The sequence below is a fragment of the Kogia breviceps genome, chromosome 8, assembly GCF_026419965.1.
Source record: "Kogia breviceps isolate mKogBre1 chromosome 8, mKogBre1 haplotype 1, whole genome shotgun sequence".
Taxonomy (NCBI): Eukaryota; Metazoa; Chordata; class Mammalia; order Artiodactyla; family Physeteridae; genus Kogia; species Kogia breviceps.
The window spans coordinates 89,711,029-89,729,300 of NC_081317.1; the positions used below are offsets into that span (position 1 = coordinate 89,711,029).

The 18,272-nt window shown below is 47.8% G+C and overlaps 1 protein-coding gene across 1 annotated transcript in view; it reads right to left on the reverse strand.

Moving 5' to 3' along the window:
- PAX5 (paired box 5) overlaps positions 1-18,272 on the reverse strand; it is a 182,811-nt gene that overhangs the window by 82,949 nt on the left and 81,590 nt on the right. The window contains exon 7 of the mRNA XM_059073272.2: positions 1,378-1,507. Coding sequence (XP_058929255.1) covers positions 1,378-1,507 — 130 coding nt within the window. The remainder of the gene's footprint in view (positions 1-1,377; positions 1,508-18,272) is intronic.

Genomic DNA, 18,272 nt, shown 5'->3' on the forward strand with positions numbered 1-18,272 from the left:
CCTCCCCCATCCCTGCACCGTTACTGACACCCACCCGGCTCAGCAGCCCTCCAGGCTCTTGCCCCATCTCAGGTAGACAGGGGACCAAGTCACTCTTGCCTCTTAACTGATCTCCACGCGGTGCCCAGATCTACAACCAGAGTCCTGGCTGCTCCTGCCTGAGCCCCACAGCCCCAGTCTCAGAGCCGGGCCCTCCCTGCCCTGGGGCCTACATGAGGCTATGAGAGAGCCTGTCTCATCCGGCCCCCACCCCCACCTAAAGTTCTAAACCGAATCCAGCCCTGATGCAACTATAGCCCACTCACATTTCTCAGAACCCCTTGCCTCTGTCACTACTTCCTGTGTCTTGCCTACCAACCTACAGGGACATCTCGCTACCTTAGGCTGGACCTCAAGGCTCTGGCCAAACTGTGATCCCCAGCTCCTCACTGTCTGTTAATGTGAAGTATCCAAGACTGCCTTCTGCCTGCATGGTCGGACAGCCTCCAGGAGCCGGTGGCTGAGCCTGTCCGTCCAGAGTATCCAGGTGCTGCTGGAGCAGGGAGGGGTATCTGCCTGTCCCGCCCTCCTGACCCCGCCCCTTCACAGCAGTGAGCCTGACGTGACCAGCCACCATGAGAGGAGTAATAATCGCAACATGTATTGGGTGCTTGGGTGTGCTAGACCAGAGTCTAAGCACCTCATGTGTTTACAGCATTAATCCTCACAGCAACACTGTGGCCTGGGTGCTATCACCATATTACAGATTTAAAAACCACAGCCCAGAATTCTTATATAACTTACCCAAGAGTACACAGCTAGTCAATGGCAAGTTCAAACCCAGCAGTGTGCCTCCAGGACCCAAACTCTTCATCCTTACACGGACAGCGAAAGCAGCTGGTCCCGAGCCTTCCAGAAAGGAAGCCTAAACCTCCTGCCCTTCTTAACTCCACCTCTGCCTGGAAATCTAAAATTCCTGCCAGGAAATCTACAATCTGCCAGGAATCCCACTCATCCTCCAGGCTGATGCCAAACAGGGCTGCCTTTCTCCTGAGAGGGCTAAATCGCAGCGCTCTGAACGCTCAGCCCCACCTACAGGGGCCCCGAAATCACCCAGCCCCTCTGACACGAGGCTTCCCTGGCCCCCCTCCCAGCCCATCGTCCGTTTGCCATTTGCTCTCCTCTGGCTTTATCAGAGCGTCTACAGCCATGTCTCATCGAAGCCACAACTCCTGGCCCCCGCAGTCCCCTGCCTGCCCTGTTCCAGGACCTCATAACCTCATTAAGACAAAGATGGCCAATCCAGTCCCAAAGCACCAAGAAGCCACTTTCCTCATCACACACACGTCCTTTCTCTCTCTCTCTGCCACTCACCCCCCATGCCCCAGGTGCCCTCACCTGTCACAAGGGGGTAGGACTGCGGCCCCGGCACGCTGCTCCCGATGTCGGCAGGGGTAGGGCTGGTCAGGTTGGCCTTCATGTCGTCCAGCCCTCCAGCCAGCGAGGCCATGGTGGAATAATCGGCGGTCTGAAAGAGGAAACAAGACAGACACCTCAGCACTGAGACTCCAAAACACCCCAGCCAAATGCCGCCACCACCACATTCTGGGCTCAGCCAGCTAACCCATGCCAAGGCCCCCAGGGGGCTCACGGACCCCCGATAATGAGAGGCCAGATTCAGCTCGACAGAACAAGGCAGGTATCCAGAATCAGCAAGTCTCCCCAAGTGAAGAGGTGGACAAGATTCAGTGCAGCTGCACAAGAATTCAAACCTAGTTTCTTTATGGCCTGCAGGTTTCCCTTACCCAGCCCCAGCTAGCCAGAGACAACCATCCTCTTCAATGCAAGGAGGAGGAGAGAGACATCCGTAGCTAAAAGCAAGGCAGAAATAAGAGTCTTGTAGACAAGAGGACGGAAAGAAAGGTTTCTGATTTCTGTGCTCTTAAACCACAGATGCAGAATCACAGAAACAAGGCTTAAAAGGAATTTGGGCCATCACTCAATCCAAATCCTCATTTCACAGATGAGTAAACTGAGGCACAAGGGGAAGAAGGCTTTGTTCAGGGTCAACAGGGGATGGTTCACCATAAACTCTCACCCAAAAGCCAATATATCAAAGCATATGAGTCACAGTTGCCAAGTGTTTTTGAATTCCGGAAGCCTGTAAACACCTGTATGCTGAAAACTGTAGGGTGCTCACATCTGATTTACCAAGTCAACACTAACCATGTGCATTTGGCCCATGAGTCATGCTCCTTTCTTTAAGCCATTTCATGAAATCAGAGCTTGCGATGAGTCATTTCCCTGGCATCCAAACCACTGTCAGAATGGTCTCCAGGCAAGGTTGTGAAGATGCCAACCTGTCTTCCCACTCAAGGACAGACTACGGTATAGGCATGAGTGACAGATCTCTTCCGCCCCCACCCCCACTCCCCTGACCTATCTTCAGTAAAAGAAATATCTGCAAACACCTAAACCAAAGAGTCTAGTTGTGCCAAGCATTGGTGCAGGGAGTTTCCTCTACCATCCTGGCACTGCCAGTGGCGGACACATTCCTGTCTGTCCAGGGTTATGTCCTTGGCAGAGAGGGACAGGGAAGCTAGCAGTCTTCTGAAAGAAGTTTGCAGGCACCCTGGGTAGGATGATGAGGACTGAGCCACTGGGAGGGAAACCAGAGGAGCCACCAGGCAAGTGGCAGGCAGAGGGGTCTCAGGTTCAGGCACGTTCCTGGCACTCTTCTCTGCAAATGAATTAGAAAGTACTGCCAGGGCAGCTCAGATGCCAAGCGGGGTAGATGGCAGCCATGAGTCCAGGAGGTACTGCAGGCCCAGGCACCCTGAGATGGATTCTTGTCCAGAGCTCCCGGGGCTCTCCACCCGTCTCCAGCAGAGGATGATTCTGAAACACGCAGAGACGAACACAGGCCCAAAGCCAGCCCAGGTAGGACAAGATGGGGGACACGTCTCCCCGACATCAGGAATCACTATAAACCTGCAGTAATTAAGAGAGTATGGGACTGGCACAGGCACAGAGAAATAGGCCAATGAAACAGAATCAAGTCCAGAAATGGATCCATGCATATATGGAATCTTGATATATGAGAGAGGTGATGTACAAATCAGCAGGGAAGGATAAGACTCTAATAAAAAAAATGCAGGGTAACCAGTTATCCATTCAGAAACAAGGGGGAGAAAAGAAATTGGATCTTTACACCAGACACAAAAATCAATTCCAGGTGGATTAGAGACCTAAATGTGAAAGGCAAAGGTATCTAACTAACATGGTCAGCTCTAGGTCCAGCCAAAAATCCTTGGGAACAAGTCTGTCCTGCATGGAAAAGGAAACGAGTGGCCCTGGGATGCTCACACAGAGTTCCTGGTTGCTGTGAGGACAGCAGTGGGTCCTGGTCAACCTGCTGCCTTGATTCAATGCCTCCTCCTCCAGAAAGTCCTTCATGACTACCACTCCCGAGGAAGCAGGAGTCCCAAGTGGTACCAGGACAATAAAAACCATAATCTTCACGACCTTGTCAAAGCTCACATTTATCTATCACTCTGTGGCAGGAGCTTTACCTATATTATCCCATTTAATCCTCACAATTACCCCATGTAGTAGGTTCTGTGTTATTCCTATTTTACAGATGAAGAAATTGAGACTTTTATTATAGAGGGAAAGTGCTTGCCTAATATCACACGGCTTTCAGGTGCCAGAGCCAGGATACAAACCTGGGTACATCTGACTCCAAAATATCCACAATTACCCTAATGATTTTCCTACTGTGTTCTAACCCTTTAACAGGTATGAAATAACTTTGCTAGTGCCAACCTTTTAAAACAGAAAATAGAGTAGTCTAGAAGAGAAATTTTCTAAGAGTCTCACACATAGAAAGAGTAAGTCCTGTTTCATTAATCTTTGCTTCCATATAAGTGGATATGTGTGTACTAGGTGGAGATGACAATATATTTCTTGCTATAGGTCACAACCAGAAGAGTCTTCATTCCATAAAGCAGGGAGCTATTGGGAAAAGGTCACTATCTAGACCTTATCCTATTTAGAATGGGACGTGGTCATGACATTAGCCCCCTAATTTGCTTAAAAAATTAGGAAGTAAAGCTCAATGGAAGCTCCTCCTTCAGTGCATTGTCGTATGCAAAGACAGGAGGTCAAGATGCCTCTGTGAGGGTCTCTAGGGTTTCTGGGACCCCGGGGTGAGGACCGCACCTCCCATTTTCCTATGTTCCTGTGTCCTACTGGAGGCCTGAGCATGGTGGATGCTTAGTATTTATTGAGCTTTTCTTATGTGCATGATGGCACGTGAAGACCAGACATGCTCTCTGACCTTTATCCACAAACCTCAAGGGAAAAGACACGTGGCCCTGAAGCTCCATCCAACAGGGACAAGGGCACAGAGCCGTTCATTTACACGGGGCAGCAAGTGGTGAGGAAAGGTTTCTTGGGCAGGCTGTATTTATCCTGGGCCCAAGCAATCTCTGACCCCTCCAGGCTGAGAAGAGCTGAAGGAACGCTTAGAGGTGAGACAGGAGTGATCCGAAAACAAGGCACATGCCAATAGCTGCAGGAGGAAGAGGTGGAGGTGAAAAAGTAGACAGGCTGGGATTCGACTCTGAAGAGCTTGCGCAATGAACACTTGGGTGAGCGAATGAATGAATGACCCCTGATCCTCAGGAGAGCCAGGCAGCATCCTCGCCAAGAGTAGCATCCCTGCAGCTCTCCCCACCCCACTACCAGGACTGGTCCCTTCCTAGACTCCAGGCTAGGCAGCTGGGTCCACAAGGGAAAGGCTCTAATTCCCAAGAAAATATAGCCATCCTGGGTTTAAGAAAATGGGGAGAGGGTGGCCAATCCTGCCTCTTATTTAATGTCCAGATAGAGGGGATTTTTTTGTTATTTGATTTTGTTTTAGTCAATAAATTCAGCATCAAGGTTTGTCCAGTCACTTCAGAAGTTGGCTTTGAATCATCTTTTCAAGACACGAAAATCTTCACCTTGTGTAACACGTGCAGTGGGAGGTCCAAAAACCCAGTTTCCCAACCACCGATGGTTGCCAGAAGGTAAAGTGAACTTTCCTAAAGAGCTGGGGCTCAGGGGACAGCTGGATTCATAAACCAGCGCTCACCGTCCTTTGCCATTTGTGCCTCCCACCACCCCACCTAACAGGGCTGGCCTTGAGCCCAATCTTTCTTTGCTGGGATTCCACAGCTCTTGCTCTGCTCCCGCATGAATGAGGGGATGCTGTCATTTCATTTGCTGTGTAATTATTCCCTAATTTCTCACCACTGTCTGTCCCCCTGAGCTGCCTAGACTTTTAAAGGCAACTGCATTCTCCCCAGTCTCCTGGGATCCCTGGAACCTCGTTCCACTGGCTGCTCCTCGGCCACTCCAGGCACTGTCCTACCTCCGCCTGGGAGGCCCATCTCACTCAGCCACGTAAACTCCTACATTGTCCACGAGACCCAGCTCAAATGTCACCTCCTTGGTGCAGCCATTCCTGGGCCCCACATTCCTACCAATAAATCATGATTTCCTTGTCTATGTTTCCATAATTGGTGTCATTTTGCACAGACCTCTATTTTCATACTTCCCACCACATGTAATGGCTGTTCGTCTGTCTCCCTCCAGGTTGCCTTGAGAGCACAGAGCATGGAACAGCACCAGAGCCCCCTAATTGCTTGTTGAATGAATGAATGCATGGTCCAGCAGCATGACATTTTCCACAACATCCAAAAATTAGCTGGGGAGTGTTCAAACAAGAGCTCCAAATAACATGCTAACCTGTCACCTCTACCCTTCATCAAATCAGGTGATCAGAAAACAGCATCCTTGTCTACCATGAGGTGAAGTCCCTGAGCAAGTGACTTCACTGGCCTGTGACAGAATATCAGGCATTTAACACTGATTAGAGGCAATAAAAGGAAACAGCCATACAAAGAACTTTAAAAAAAAAACCAAACAAACTCTGGAGACGTGCCCATTAGAATATTCAAATTCCATGTGAATCTCTCCTATAATTCATTACCAGAAAAAAGTTTTTTCTCCTGACAAATGGTTAATTTGCCTCTGATTGAACAATAGGAACATTGGAAACCACTACATATCCCTCTTTGTCTTGGATGCCAGGAAGATCAGTCAAATTCAGTGCTCAATCACCACAACTACATCATTGCTGGCGCCTCCTGCAATGATCTTACTCTTTCCTCCGCACAATTTCCGAACTGTTTTCAGCCTTAACTAACTTAGATATATGTAATTGTTTATTTTGCAGGACAAGTCCTTTTTGAAAATGGAGGCTGGGGGAGGTAGAAAGAGTGACAGAAAAAGAAAACGGGAGGGAAGCTCAGGAGAGGGAAAGAGAAGAGAAGAGAATACATTATTGGTGTCTCTTTTCTTGGTAACAATGGTATCTATTTCCATATCTCATAGTTACTTGGGAAGCCAAGGGCTGAACAGTGGGGTTGTGTTGGTGCACCTATGTCCTTGGGAACATGGCCCCCCATCCTCCCTCCATCAGCCCCCAGCCACAGGCAACAGCTGCGTTCCACATTCCTACTTCTCCAAGCTTTTGGAGCGCTTTCTTTGGATGTCATTTTGGGCTTCTGCTCCCTTCCCATCAGGGCTTCCTGGTGCTGTCCTTGACTATGACCCAGGAAGGGAAATGAATGAGGTCAGCAATTCACAGAGCATCCACTCCAATGCAGCCAATTGGGATAAAACTTCACCTACTCACATGAAAAGATGTTCAATGTCGCTAACTATTAGAGAAATGCAAATCAAAACTACAATTAGATACCACCTCACACCAGTCAGAATGGCCATCATCAAAAAATCTACAAACAATAAATGCTGGAGAGGGTGTGGAGAGAAAGGAACCCTCTTGCACTGTTGGTGGGAACGTAAATTGGTACAGTCACTATGGAGAACAGTAGGGAGGTTCCTTAAAAAACTAAAACTAGAACTACCATATGACCCTGCAATTCCACTACTGGGCATATACCCTGAGAAAACCATGGTCCAAAAGGATACATACACCCCAATGTTCACTGCAGCACTGTTTACAATAGCCAGGACATGGAAGAAACCTAAATGTCCATTGACAGATGAATGAATAAAGAAGATGTGGTACATATATACAATGGAATATACTCAGCCATTAAAAAGAATGAAATAATGCCATTTGCAGCAACATGGATGGACCTAGAGATTGTCACACTCAGTATAGTGACTCAGACAGAGAAAGACAAATATCAGTGTATCATGGAATCTAAAAAAAAAAACTACACAAATGAACTTATTTACAAAACAGAAAAAGACTCACAGACTTACAGAATGAATTTATGGTTACCAGGAGAAAAGGGTGGGGGGCAGGGATAGATTGGGAGTTTGGGATTGACATGTACACACTGCTATATTTAATATGGATAACCAACAAGGACCTACTGTATAGCACAGGGAAGTGTGCTCAATATTATGTAACAACCTAAATGGGAAAAGAATTTGAAAAAGAATAGATATATGTATATGAATAACTGAATCACTTTGCTGTACACCCGAAACTAACACAACGTTGTTAATCAACTAGACTCCAATAGAAAACAAAAATTTTTTTTTAAAAAAAAGATAGGTGGGCTTCCCTGGTGGCGCAGGGGTTGGGGGTCCGCCTGCCGATGCAGGGGGCGCGGGTTCGTGCCCCGGTCCAGGAGGGTCCCACATGCCGCGGAGCGGCTGGGCCCGTGAGCCATGGCCGCTGGGCCTGCGCGTCCGGAGCCTGTGCTCCGCGACGGGAGAAGCCACAAACAGTGAGAAGCCCGTGTACCGCAAAAAAAAAAGAAAAAAAAGATAGGCAATCATCCATCAAGCATAGTTTAGATGGGTGGGCTCCACATTTTGTTTGCATCAATTAAAAATAAAAATAAAAACTTCTCTGCCTACTGCCACAAACTCCTGGCAGGCCTCAAGTTCAAGCACTGCCAGGCATGCACACCCTCCTCTCAGACACCATGCTCCAGATAACAAACCGTCTTGCACTCTCAAACATCTGAGCTAGAAGGATGCTCAGCGTCATCTTTCCCAACCTGGAAAAACTGATTCAGGGAGGGGAATGGACTTCCTTAGCTAATTTTTATCTGCATCATTTATAGCGGTTGATCCCGTGGTAGAAAGAACAGTGAACGAGGAGCAATAACACGGGGTTCCTGCCCCAGCTCTGCCTCTTTCTCACCTGTGTGACCTCAGGAAAGCAGGCCCAGCTCTCTGAGCCTCATTTTCCTTATTAATAAAGTGGGATTTAAGTCTAAGCCCTTGCTGCCTGCCTGCCGGGGCGATTGTGAAAATCTGAAAGATAAGGAGAGGGATCACACTTCGGAAACTACACAGCATGAAGGGTCAAGGAATCCTAGCAGGGACTCAAGGAGGCGCGTGCCCCAGGAGAGTGTGTGCTGGGTGTCATTTGGGTCCCTAGGAGATTACCTGGAAAAGGACTGCCTGGGGCTGCACCAAGTATTGTCTCATCAGCACGGGGCACCACTGCCATAGCATGGAGGAGAAAAGAAACACAGACACGTGAGAAGGAGGGCAGCACGAAGCAGGGCAGTGCAGGGGGACAGGCTGCAGGGCTGGCTGCCTCAGCTGGCCAGTTGGGGCCACAAGGCTTCCCCATCACCTGCTGAGCTCCTCCAGGGTCACCGTTGGGCCAGAGGTAGCCCTCGAGAGCTGGGCCAGAGGCCAACCACTCCCATCCTGAGGGACCAGACACCTGCCCACCTACACACCTACCCAGAGGAGGACAGAAGCTGGAGTAGGGGAGGCGTGTCCCCAGGGCCTGGACTGATGACAGGCAGGAGTGTGGTTGAGGAAGCCCATCAACCCTAGGGACAGGAGGATGGGGTTCAAGTCTGACAGCCAAGTTTGTGCTGTGTGGAACCAGGCCAGGCACCTCAGTTCTTGGCTCCTTTTCTCATTTGTAATGTGGGGATATATGACCTACCTCACAGGGTCGTGAGAAGGCACACAGGGAGTAATAAGGAAGTCAAGTCCTGAGGGCAAGCCTTTTTGTTCTCATTTTTTTAGTCCTCAGGGCCAATATACCAGTGAGTTTATCAACACCAATATCCCAGTGTGATTTTACAAGATGTTATCATTGGGGGAAACTAGATAAGGGTATATGGAATCCCTCTGTATTATTGCTTAGCACTGCCTGTGAATCTACATTTATCTCAAAATAAAAAGTTTAATTTAAAAAAAAGAGTTAGAAAACAAAAAACAATTAGGTTTTAGCATTTCATCTCCATTAAACCAAATAAAGATGAATCAAACTTGAAAAAAATGTTTGCTGAAAGGAGGGACTACAAATAACACCTGCAGAAAAGTACCTCATAATCTACAAAGTGCTACTGTCCAGCATTATCTGAGGGGAAGAACTGCCAAGAATTCTGAATGGCCTCCCTCTTCCAGGAAGCCCTCCTGGATTTCCCCTCCTCTGTGTTCATAGAACCCCATAGTGGGCACATCCCTACCACTGCACTTATCACTCTGCATTGTATACTTAATTGCTCAGCGTTCTCATTCCCCAACTACAGTGTGAACTTCCTAAGAATAGGGCTGTGTCTCCCTCATCTTTGTGACAGCAGCTCCTGGCCCAGTGCCCAGCTCTGAACAGATGTGACATAAATGTCTGTGGAACCAAATGAACAGGGACAGGTACTGTGGCCTGGCTCTGCCAACAGCATCATAGGTGCTTCCTAGGGTCACTGAGAGAGTAAGTAATGGCAAAGTGCTTTTATTCATCAGAAAGTACCCTAGGCATGAATGAGACATGCTTGTTATTCATTTGGTTTTCCAGAACTGTGCCCATGCCTGGGTCAACATGGTCTGCAGTGGAATCAAGGGGCTTCCAAGAAGAGATTTGCAAGGTTTAACTGACTCATCTCTCCCTATTCTGTTTACAGCCTGGCAGGCGCCCCTCCAGCCCACCCCCAGACACACTTCCAGGTGGTGTGGGACAGCAGGGGAAGCCCCAGAGAGGAGACTGAAATCAGGTTTTGTGGTTTCTGTCCGGGAGAAACTTTTCCAGAAATGACTAATCCGGAGGTCCCCTTCTCCAGACCTAGCCACTCAGAGAATCTTAGTGAGCCCCAGATCTCAGGGCCCAAAGGAGCTCAGGGGTTATGGAGGCTGATCATTAGCTGATGCTCGAAACTCACTGGTGACAGGAAACTTACTACTTCCTGAGGCAGCCGCTTGGTGCCCACACAGCCCTGGCTACAACAAAGTTCTAAGGCCTCCCCACGTTGGTCTTGAGTGTGCTCTCTGGGGCCCCAGTTCCAAAGAATGTCCTCTGGGGGCCTAAGAAGCCTGCTTCTGCTTTTTTTGTCACCTCATCACCTGGTTAACTCATGCTCTTCTCAGAGTCAATGCAGAGCTCACCACAAGCGCTTTTGAAATGGAAAGTGATTTTGTAGATGAGTTTTTAAAATATTCATTCTCCCCCACCCCTAAGCAGCATGCTAGTTGTAAGCAAATGTTCTGTGCTGGTAACCCCTCCCTGGCTCCTCACTGCCTCCAGGTAATGTTGACCCAAACCATACAGGCTCCAATCCAAATCCCAACCTACTTTTCCAGTTTCAGCTCAGATCTACCTACTTCCCAAACGGCACCCTCTACTCCAGTCACACCACACACACGAACTCCTGAGCGCCCCAGTCCCTCCACTCAATGCCTTTGCTCATGTTGTTTCCATCCTCACCCCAGTCCAAATCTTGTCCTCTAAGGCCCACTTCCAATGCCATCTCCTCCTGGATGCTTTCCGTAAATCTCTTCGGTTGAAACAAATCATTCCCTTCTCTGAATTCCCCTGGCATTTTCCCCGCACCTCATCTAGGACATTTGTCCCCTGCTACTTGATCCCAGTCATTTGGCAGCATGTCTGCTTTCCCTCTGAGATAAGGAGGCTCCTTCGGGCAGCCTGATCTGAACCTGGGTCCCACCAGTAGGCCTGGGCAGGACATATCCTGATGAAGCTGAGAAGGGAGAGAGGGAAGGAGCAAAGGAATCTGGGGCCCACCCTGAACCTCAAGAAATCTGTAAGAAAAGCAGGGAGAGAAGGCTCTGGGCTCGGAGCATTCCGGCTCTTGTCCTCCCCAAATGCAAGAGAAGAAATGACAAAGCTTGGAGCACAGAGTTCCACTTCTGGAGGACAGAGCTGGGACCCAGCAGCCAAGGCCCCCTGAATGATAAGAAGATGGGGGGGGCTCGTGTGGAGGAGGGAGGGGAGGAGCCCCTATTTGGGAAGCCCCAGGGTCTGCTCAGACTCTGCCATCCAGATCCTGATGTAGAGAAGAGGAAGAAGATTTCCAAAAATGAAGCTCCATCTTGGAGCAGCCAAATTCCACCAGCTTCTTCCAGGCAGTTCATGGTGGGGCCTGGCTGTTCTATCCTGCTACAGGGAAGGGAGAAGGGCAGGGAGACCCACTACCCCCAAAGGAATGCAGGCCTCTTGGCTACCTAGGGGCCTGAAAGGGGGCATGCAAAGGGAGGTCCCCCATCCTAAAGTACCTGGTACAGGAGTGGGGGAGATCCCAGGATGCTCATAGCTCATTTTCTTTTGGACTTATTTCCCCACTGTGGGAAGACAGAAAGGCCATCCTGGGGCCATAAAGAAATGAAAAGACTTCCCTCTGTACTGCAAGATCAATAGGATGGGGGCACAGAGGTGAGCCTGGATGCCCCTCCCCACCACCTCTGCCCTGCTACCGCTGAGTGGTGACACGCATGTGTGCACACACACACGTACACACTCACATATACACATTCCTCAGGCCAAAGGCCATCTCCCTGACCCTTCGGCTCCCCATCAGAAAGAACTTTCTAACAAGCAACATTCTGAAAAGGCAAACAGGCAGCCTCGGGAGGGTGTGCGCCCTCTTTGTCACCAAAGTTTGCTAGAGCCAAACAGACACCGTGCAAGAGAAATACCAGAATAAGAAGGCTGAGAGGACCAGGCCTCTCACGGCTATTTCAGACTCCAACTCAGACGTCTCTACAAGTTCTCATCTAAACCCTCAGACACAGAATAAGTCAGGAGTACTTGCATTTCTTGGATGTTTACTACACACCAGCTAGGTGTTCTAGGTGTTAAAACCTATTAATTTATTTAATCTTACAACGACCATATGGGATAAGTATTATTATTCCCGCTTTACAGAGGATGAAAATGAGGCACGAGGGGCCAAAATAATGTGTCTGAATCCCCCCCCGGCAGCGCAACTCCAAGTCTGAGATCCTGAACACCACCAGACACCACCGTCATCAACTCTATTCTGGTACGAATGAGAAAACTGAGAATACGGAGTGGAGTGAGCTGCTCAGCGGGTGTTAAGACTCAGGTCCTGTCTGATGCCAAAGTCTGTGTTCTTCGTCACGACTCCACAGTTCCTCACGTTGGCCCCAGGAGAGGGAGACCGACTGCTAGGCCAGGAGCATCTTCTTAGGCTTCACAACCTCCTCAGGCACCTACCTGCTCCCAACTCTCTACCTGTGACAAGGCCAGTCCTTCTCCCTGAGTGCCCTTTCCTTTCCTCTCCTTCAGTCTTGTCCCTCCACCCCTTCACGTCCCGGTTCTAGAATGACCTCCAGTATGAAATGTTTCCAGGTGGGTTCGGCCAGTGATGGTATGAACCTCATCATTTATTCTCCCCACTTAGTCACAGAGGGCAGCCTAAATGATAAACTCAGAGGACAGCTGTGCTCAGACTGATGTCGGTGTTAGCAAGTAATCTTAATATTAGTGGGAAACAACAGAGAAATAAAGGAAAACGTGACATTGTTAGCACTGTTAAGAGAAAAATCAGGCATCGGACTGTTTGCTTGGTTCAAGCGCTGTGTTCTCTATTGAAGGCAACATTCTGGTTTCAGAAAGATGAGAAACTAAAGTAAGGAGACACTAGGCTTAGGTTTGAGCTATTATGTGTAAGCCCAAATTCTAGCTAATGTAAATAATAGAGACAAAACTAGCACAATAACAATGGTGTTTCTGTCTATATGCCTCTTTATCAAGATTAACTTAAGAGCCTTTGTTTTTAATTACTTAAAATATGTTTGCATTTTGCAGTCGTGTTAATTTCATGAATCTTGCATTTCATACCTGGAAAGAAAGCATATTAACCATTTTTTGTGCTAATACCTATAATTTATTTAAACAAGCAAGCCATTGGCCTTGAGACTGGACATGTAAACAAATACACTTCGGAAGGCTTGGTTCGAGCTTGATTTTTAACAGTTCCTTTCCCTCTCTCTTTCTCTCTCTCTCTCTCTCACACACACACACATTCACACACACACACACACACACACACACACACACACACACACATATTAACTTTAGCCTCCTGCTTTTATTTCCTTCACCTCTCAACCACAAATCAAACCTCAAATAATATAAAACTGCTGGCTAGAAAGAGGTTTCCCACAAATAAACAAAAGCTTTCAAGCCAAAGGCAGAGACATTCACATCTCCCCATCCAACCATCTCCACTTCCTCTGCCTGCTCCAACATAACAGCCTCTCTCTGCCCAACTGCCCAGGAAAACCCTGAAATCTCTCATTTTCATTTCCAGGAGAGGAAGAGGTTTGATCCCTCACATAAAAAGAAAAGTTCAGTAATAACAGTAAGCTGGGAAAACCCAAGCAGACTTTTCCCTGCCACCCATGTCAAGCTCACAAAGAGAAAAAAAATCGCATCATCCGACATGGTTGGGAGACTTTAATCCAAAGCACTGCTAATTAATATCCCCGGCTTTCCAGAAGCCAGTGCCACATACAGCTGCGAGGGCAACAAGGCTGTTCTCCCTTCAATTTTATGGGAAGAACATTTTCATTACAAAGCCTCCTCCCAGACCCTCCTCTCTCACCAGATTAGCCGAGAAGGAAGCGGATGATCCATGTATCAGAACTCCTTCTCTCCCCATTAATTTTATTATTTATAACCCATTTTATAAGTTTATTGGTGCAAACTCACTGTACATCTGGCCAGAGCCCTCTGACAAAAAATGGTATCTTCCTGCATCTTCTACTCAGGGGGAGTTTATGAATTGGTCACCAGAATGTGCCAACTTTTTGAAATTTGCCTTGGAGAGGGAGCTGACTCTAGTGGCATTGCCTGCTACCCCGCACAAACATACCATTTTTAAAGACGAATGTTGAAGGTTCTGAACTCACTCATTTGTGAAATGTATGTGTACTTGATGGCTTAGCATGAGCTCTGGGTGCTCCCCCAAGGACCCCCTAAAACCCTGGGGGAAGTCCTACGTGGTCCCAACCAAACCAAGCATCCCCAGCTGTTCCAGCAGAGTTGACCCATTTTTTAACCCAAACTGCCAGGCCACGGACAGGCCTGGAGAGGTCACGTGTCTTACCATTTTACTCTGAAACCCCACGTGCTCAAAGCTGTCTCTTTCCAGACTCCTAAAGGGACTCCAAATCCAATCTAAATGTCTTGAATTTACCTGTTTGTCTTTTATACATATAAATAGCTGCATTTCCATTCTCTCTTTGTTTCTCATTTTCATTTGGTTCTAATATCTGCATGTAAATGTCGGAAAATAGCATCTGTAATTGGAGATTATGAAGTATGGCCAGCTCCTGACAGGCTGCTAAGGAAGATGGATTATCCTCATTTTTCTGTAAATTTTGTCAATTTTGGAATTCATAAGCTATCAACACTGATCAAAATGGGACTTCACAGCTGTGTCAAAAAAAGAAGAGAGAGAACAAGAGAGAGCGAGCGAGCTCTGGAAGGCAGGCGGGTGTGCTCAGGGGCCAGGCGGCAGGCAGCCGTGGTGTTGGCGCATCAGATTGGATGCCTGGTATCATCGGCAGCCACCCCCTCCCCGTGCCCTCCCCTCCACGGCGGCAGCTCACTGCGCAAGGGCCACCCTGGAAATCGGAGTGGGGCTGCCTGGTCCCCTGGCTAAATCAAATAGCTAAATCACACTACTGGAAGGCCACAAATCCTCCAAGGCACCCACTCAAACCCGAGGCTTAATTTATCGCCCAGCACAGCCTTTCTTATTTATCCGAGGAGTCTGCAGCCTCCCTCAGCACGGGCCTCCGAGATGTTCTACTCCTTCCAGACCATCACGGCCCACTTGAGGCAATTGTGTTGGCCTCTCTCTCTCAATTTTCCCATTACTGGGAGTAAGTACTGTTGGGACTCTGTAATAGCCCGACTGCAGCCCATATCAATAACAGATGAGGTTTAATCGTCCAACACAAAAATTATTTAGGCGCAGTAAGGACATTCAATGTCATTTGCATAATGGCATTTCTATCGCACGCACCTAACCCGTCTTGCATAAACAAGGCCTTGGGACCATAAATAATAATAAATCATGACGTCTGCAAGCCTCTTGCGGTAATAGGAGCCACTCTTTGTGGAAATTATTTCAGCAGGAAATGGGCACTGTAATTTTAAAGACATGTGGCGAGGACAGGTGCAGTAAATCACGCCTGCGCACAAGCCTCAGGAGCAGCCGGGGACCTGCCCCAAGCCCACAGCGACACCCCTGGGCAACTGGAAGAGCGGGCAAGTCTTGAGGGGGAAACATCCGGGAAACAAACATGCCACTGCTCCAGGAAACTGCAAGAAGGCAGGATGCTCGGAGCCCAGCACAGGGAGAATGGGTTTCGGACCTGAAGAAGCACCCAGGCCTCAGGTCAGAAACCGTCTTTGTTCCAGGAGAATGGAAGCTCCGTGAGAGCAGCGATTTTCGATTTTTGTCGGTTCTGTTCCCTGCTGTACCTAGAGTAATGCCTGGCGCCCATCGGGTGCTTGGGAAATACCCTAAAGACATGCAATGAGAGGAGAAGATCCTGGGCTCAGGTAGTGAGTGGATGAGAAGAGCCCTGAAAACAGGTTAAGGTGAGATAGACGGAGGCACAGCCCAGGGGAATTAAGACAGGATGAGGCACAGAAGCACAGGTACTGCTGATTTGTGAATGACAGAGTGAAAATGTCCAATAAACTCTAAGTCGTATTGCAAGGCAGCTGTAGGGTAAGAGAAAGGCACAGATGGGGGATGGCTAGCACAGCGGCAAAGGCTGCAGGTTCAGGAGGCAGACACAGCTGAGTGAGAATCCCAGCTCAACGCATCTCGACTGACTGCCCCTCCCCTCCGCACTCCAGCTTTCTCATCTGTCAAGCGAGCCTAATAACAGTACAGACGGTACTGTACAGTACTCGGTATCTGCGAGTTCTGCATCCGCGGATACAGAGGGCCGACTGCAAGGGGCTTGAGCATCCCAGGATTTGGGTATCTGCAGGCAACCTGGAACCAATCGCCCGAGGATACCGGACGATGACTATACTCAGCTCACAGAATTGTTCTGAGGGTTAAATGAGATAATGTGTGCAAAGTAACCAGCGCTTGATCAAGCTTTGCTGTCATTGTTATTGGTACAACTGCTGTTATCTATCCTTCAGGAAGCAACAGCAGAGAGTTCAAGTACAACTCTGCCTCTTGCTGGCTGTGGGCCTCAGCTACCTCTGGTCTGTCCAAGAAGAGCATATTAAGACAGTCGCTACCTCTCTCCCAGAGCTGCTATGACAGTCAAATGAGGTAGTGCCATGAAGCTCCTTGTTAGTATAACATGCTGTCTGCACGGGAAGGATGAACATTACCATTCCTCATGAGTGCGTGCAAAGAACATGGGGGAGAGTTCCCTACACCTGCCCCCTGTCATCTCCAGCCACCCCTGGCAGCACCCTCAAAAGTTTGTTCTTTCCAGAAAAGTCCTGACAGGTTACACACTAAGGCAACCACAGTGTTGCCTCTGGGAGGGAGAAGAGGGACTGAGATTGGAGCTGTTAGTTTAAGCCTTATCTGTAATGTGTTAATTTTACTGGAAGAGAAGTAGTACTTGTGTCATTGGGATTTTTTAAGCTGATGTAGTTTCATACCTCTATGCCCTGGCACACCCTATTTCCTCTACTGGAATACCAAAAGCAACAAACATGATGATGGAACGGCAAAAAGGCGGCAACCCAATGATTTAACAACAACACCCAAGTTTCTCATGCAAAGGAACTGAGGGAAACAGCATGACATCATTTCTCCATCAAGTCTGGCTTTCCAGCTCAGGAGGCCTAGGCTGTGGGCTGTACTGGCCCACAGAATGATGCAAATCACAGGCACCCACAATCTCTTGGGGGGTAGATGGCTCTGGCACCTGCAATGCCCCCTTCAGCTTACACATTGACCTCACCCTTGCCAAAATGAGAAAACTGCTCAGAGTCAAATAAGGTCTGGAGTTTAGTTATTAGTATTGTACCAGTGTTAGTTTCTTAGCTTTGACAAATGGACTGTGGTTATATGACGTTAACAATAGGGGAAACTGGGTGAGAAGTATGTGAGAACTTTCTGTACTATCTTTGCAACTTTTCTGTAAATTTAAAATTGCTCCAAAATAAAAAGTATATGTAAAAAAAGAAAAAAAAAAAAGCAGCCCGACTTCACTCACAATAAGAGAAAAGCCCAGTAAAACCACAGTTTATCCTTTTTGATCTGTCAGATTAGCAATGATACAAGGGGTTGACCCTACACTGGGTGGGCAGATGGAGAAAACAGGTCTTCTCACTTCAGGGAGGAACCTCATTTTAGAGCAAGGGCTCTATCTTTCTAAATTCACAATGCACACACACTGATCAAGCCATTCCACTTCTGGGAGTTTATCCTGCAGGTATAGTCTCATAGGGACAAGGATGCTCACTGCAGCCTTTTTTTAAAAAATTAATTTATTTATTTATTTTTATTTGGCTGCATCATGAGGCTTGCGGGATCTTAGTTCCCCAACCAGGGATCGAACCTGTTCCCCCTGCAGTGAAAGTGCAAAGTCCTAACCACTGGACCACCAGGGAATTCCCACTGCAGACTTTTTTTGAAAAAGAAAAAGGTTGGAAGCGACCAACAGGAGCCCTGTTAAATAAGTTATGATACTCCCCCCATATAATGGAATACTATGTAGTTGTTAAAAAGAATGAAGCAGCACTCTATCCATGTGGCACAATTGCCAATAAATATTTATGGACTATTATGGAAATATTATGGAAAAGAACAAAAATAGAACAATGGGAGGGGAGTTTTATGTATGTGTGTGTGTGTACATATATATATACACATACACATAAATATACACATATATATGTGTGCATATATATATATACACACATACACATAAATACACACATATACCTTATCCTCACCAAAGTATTGTATGTAGATCTC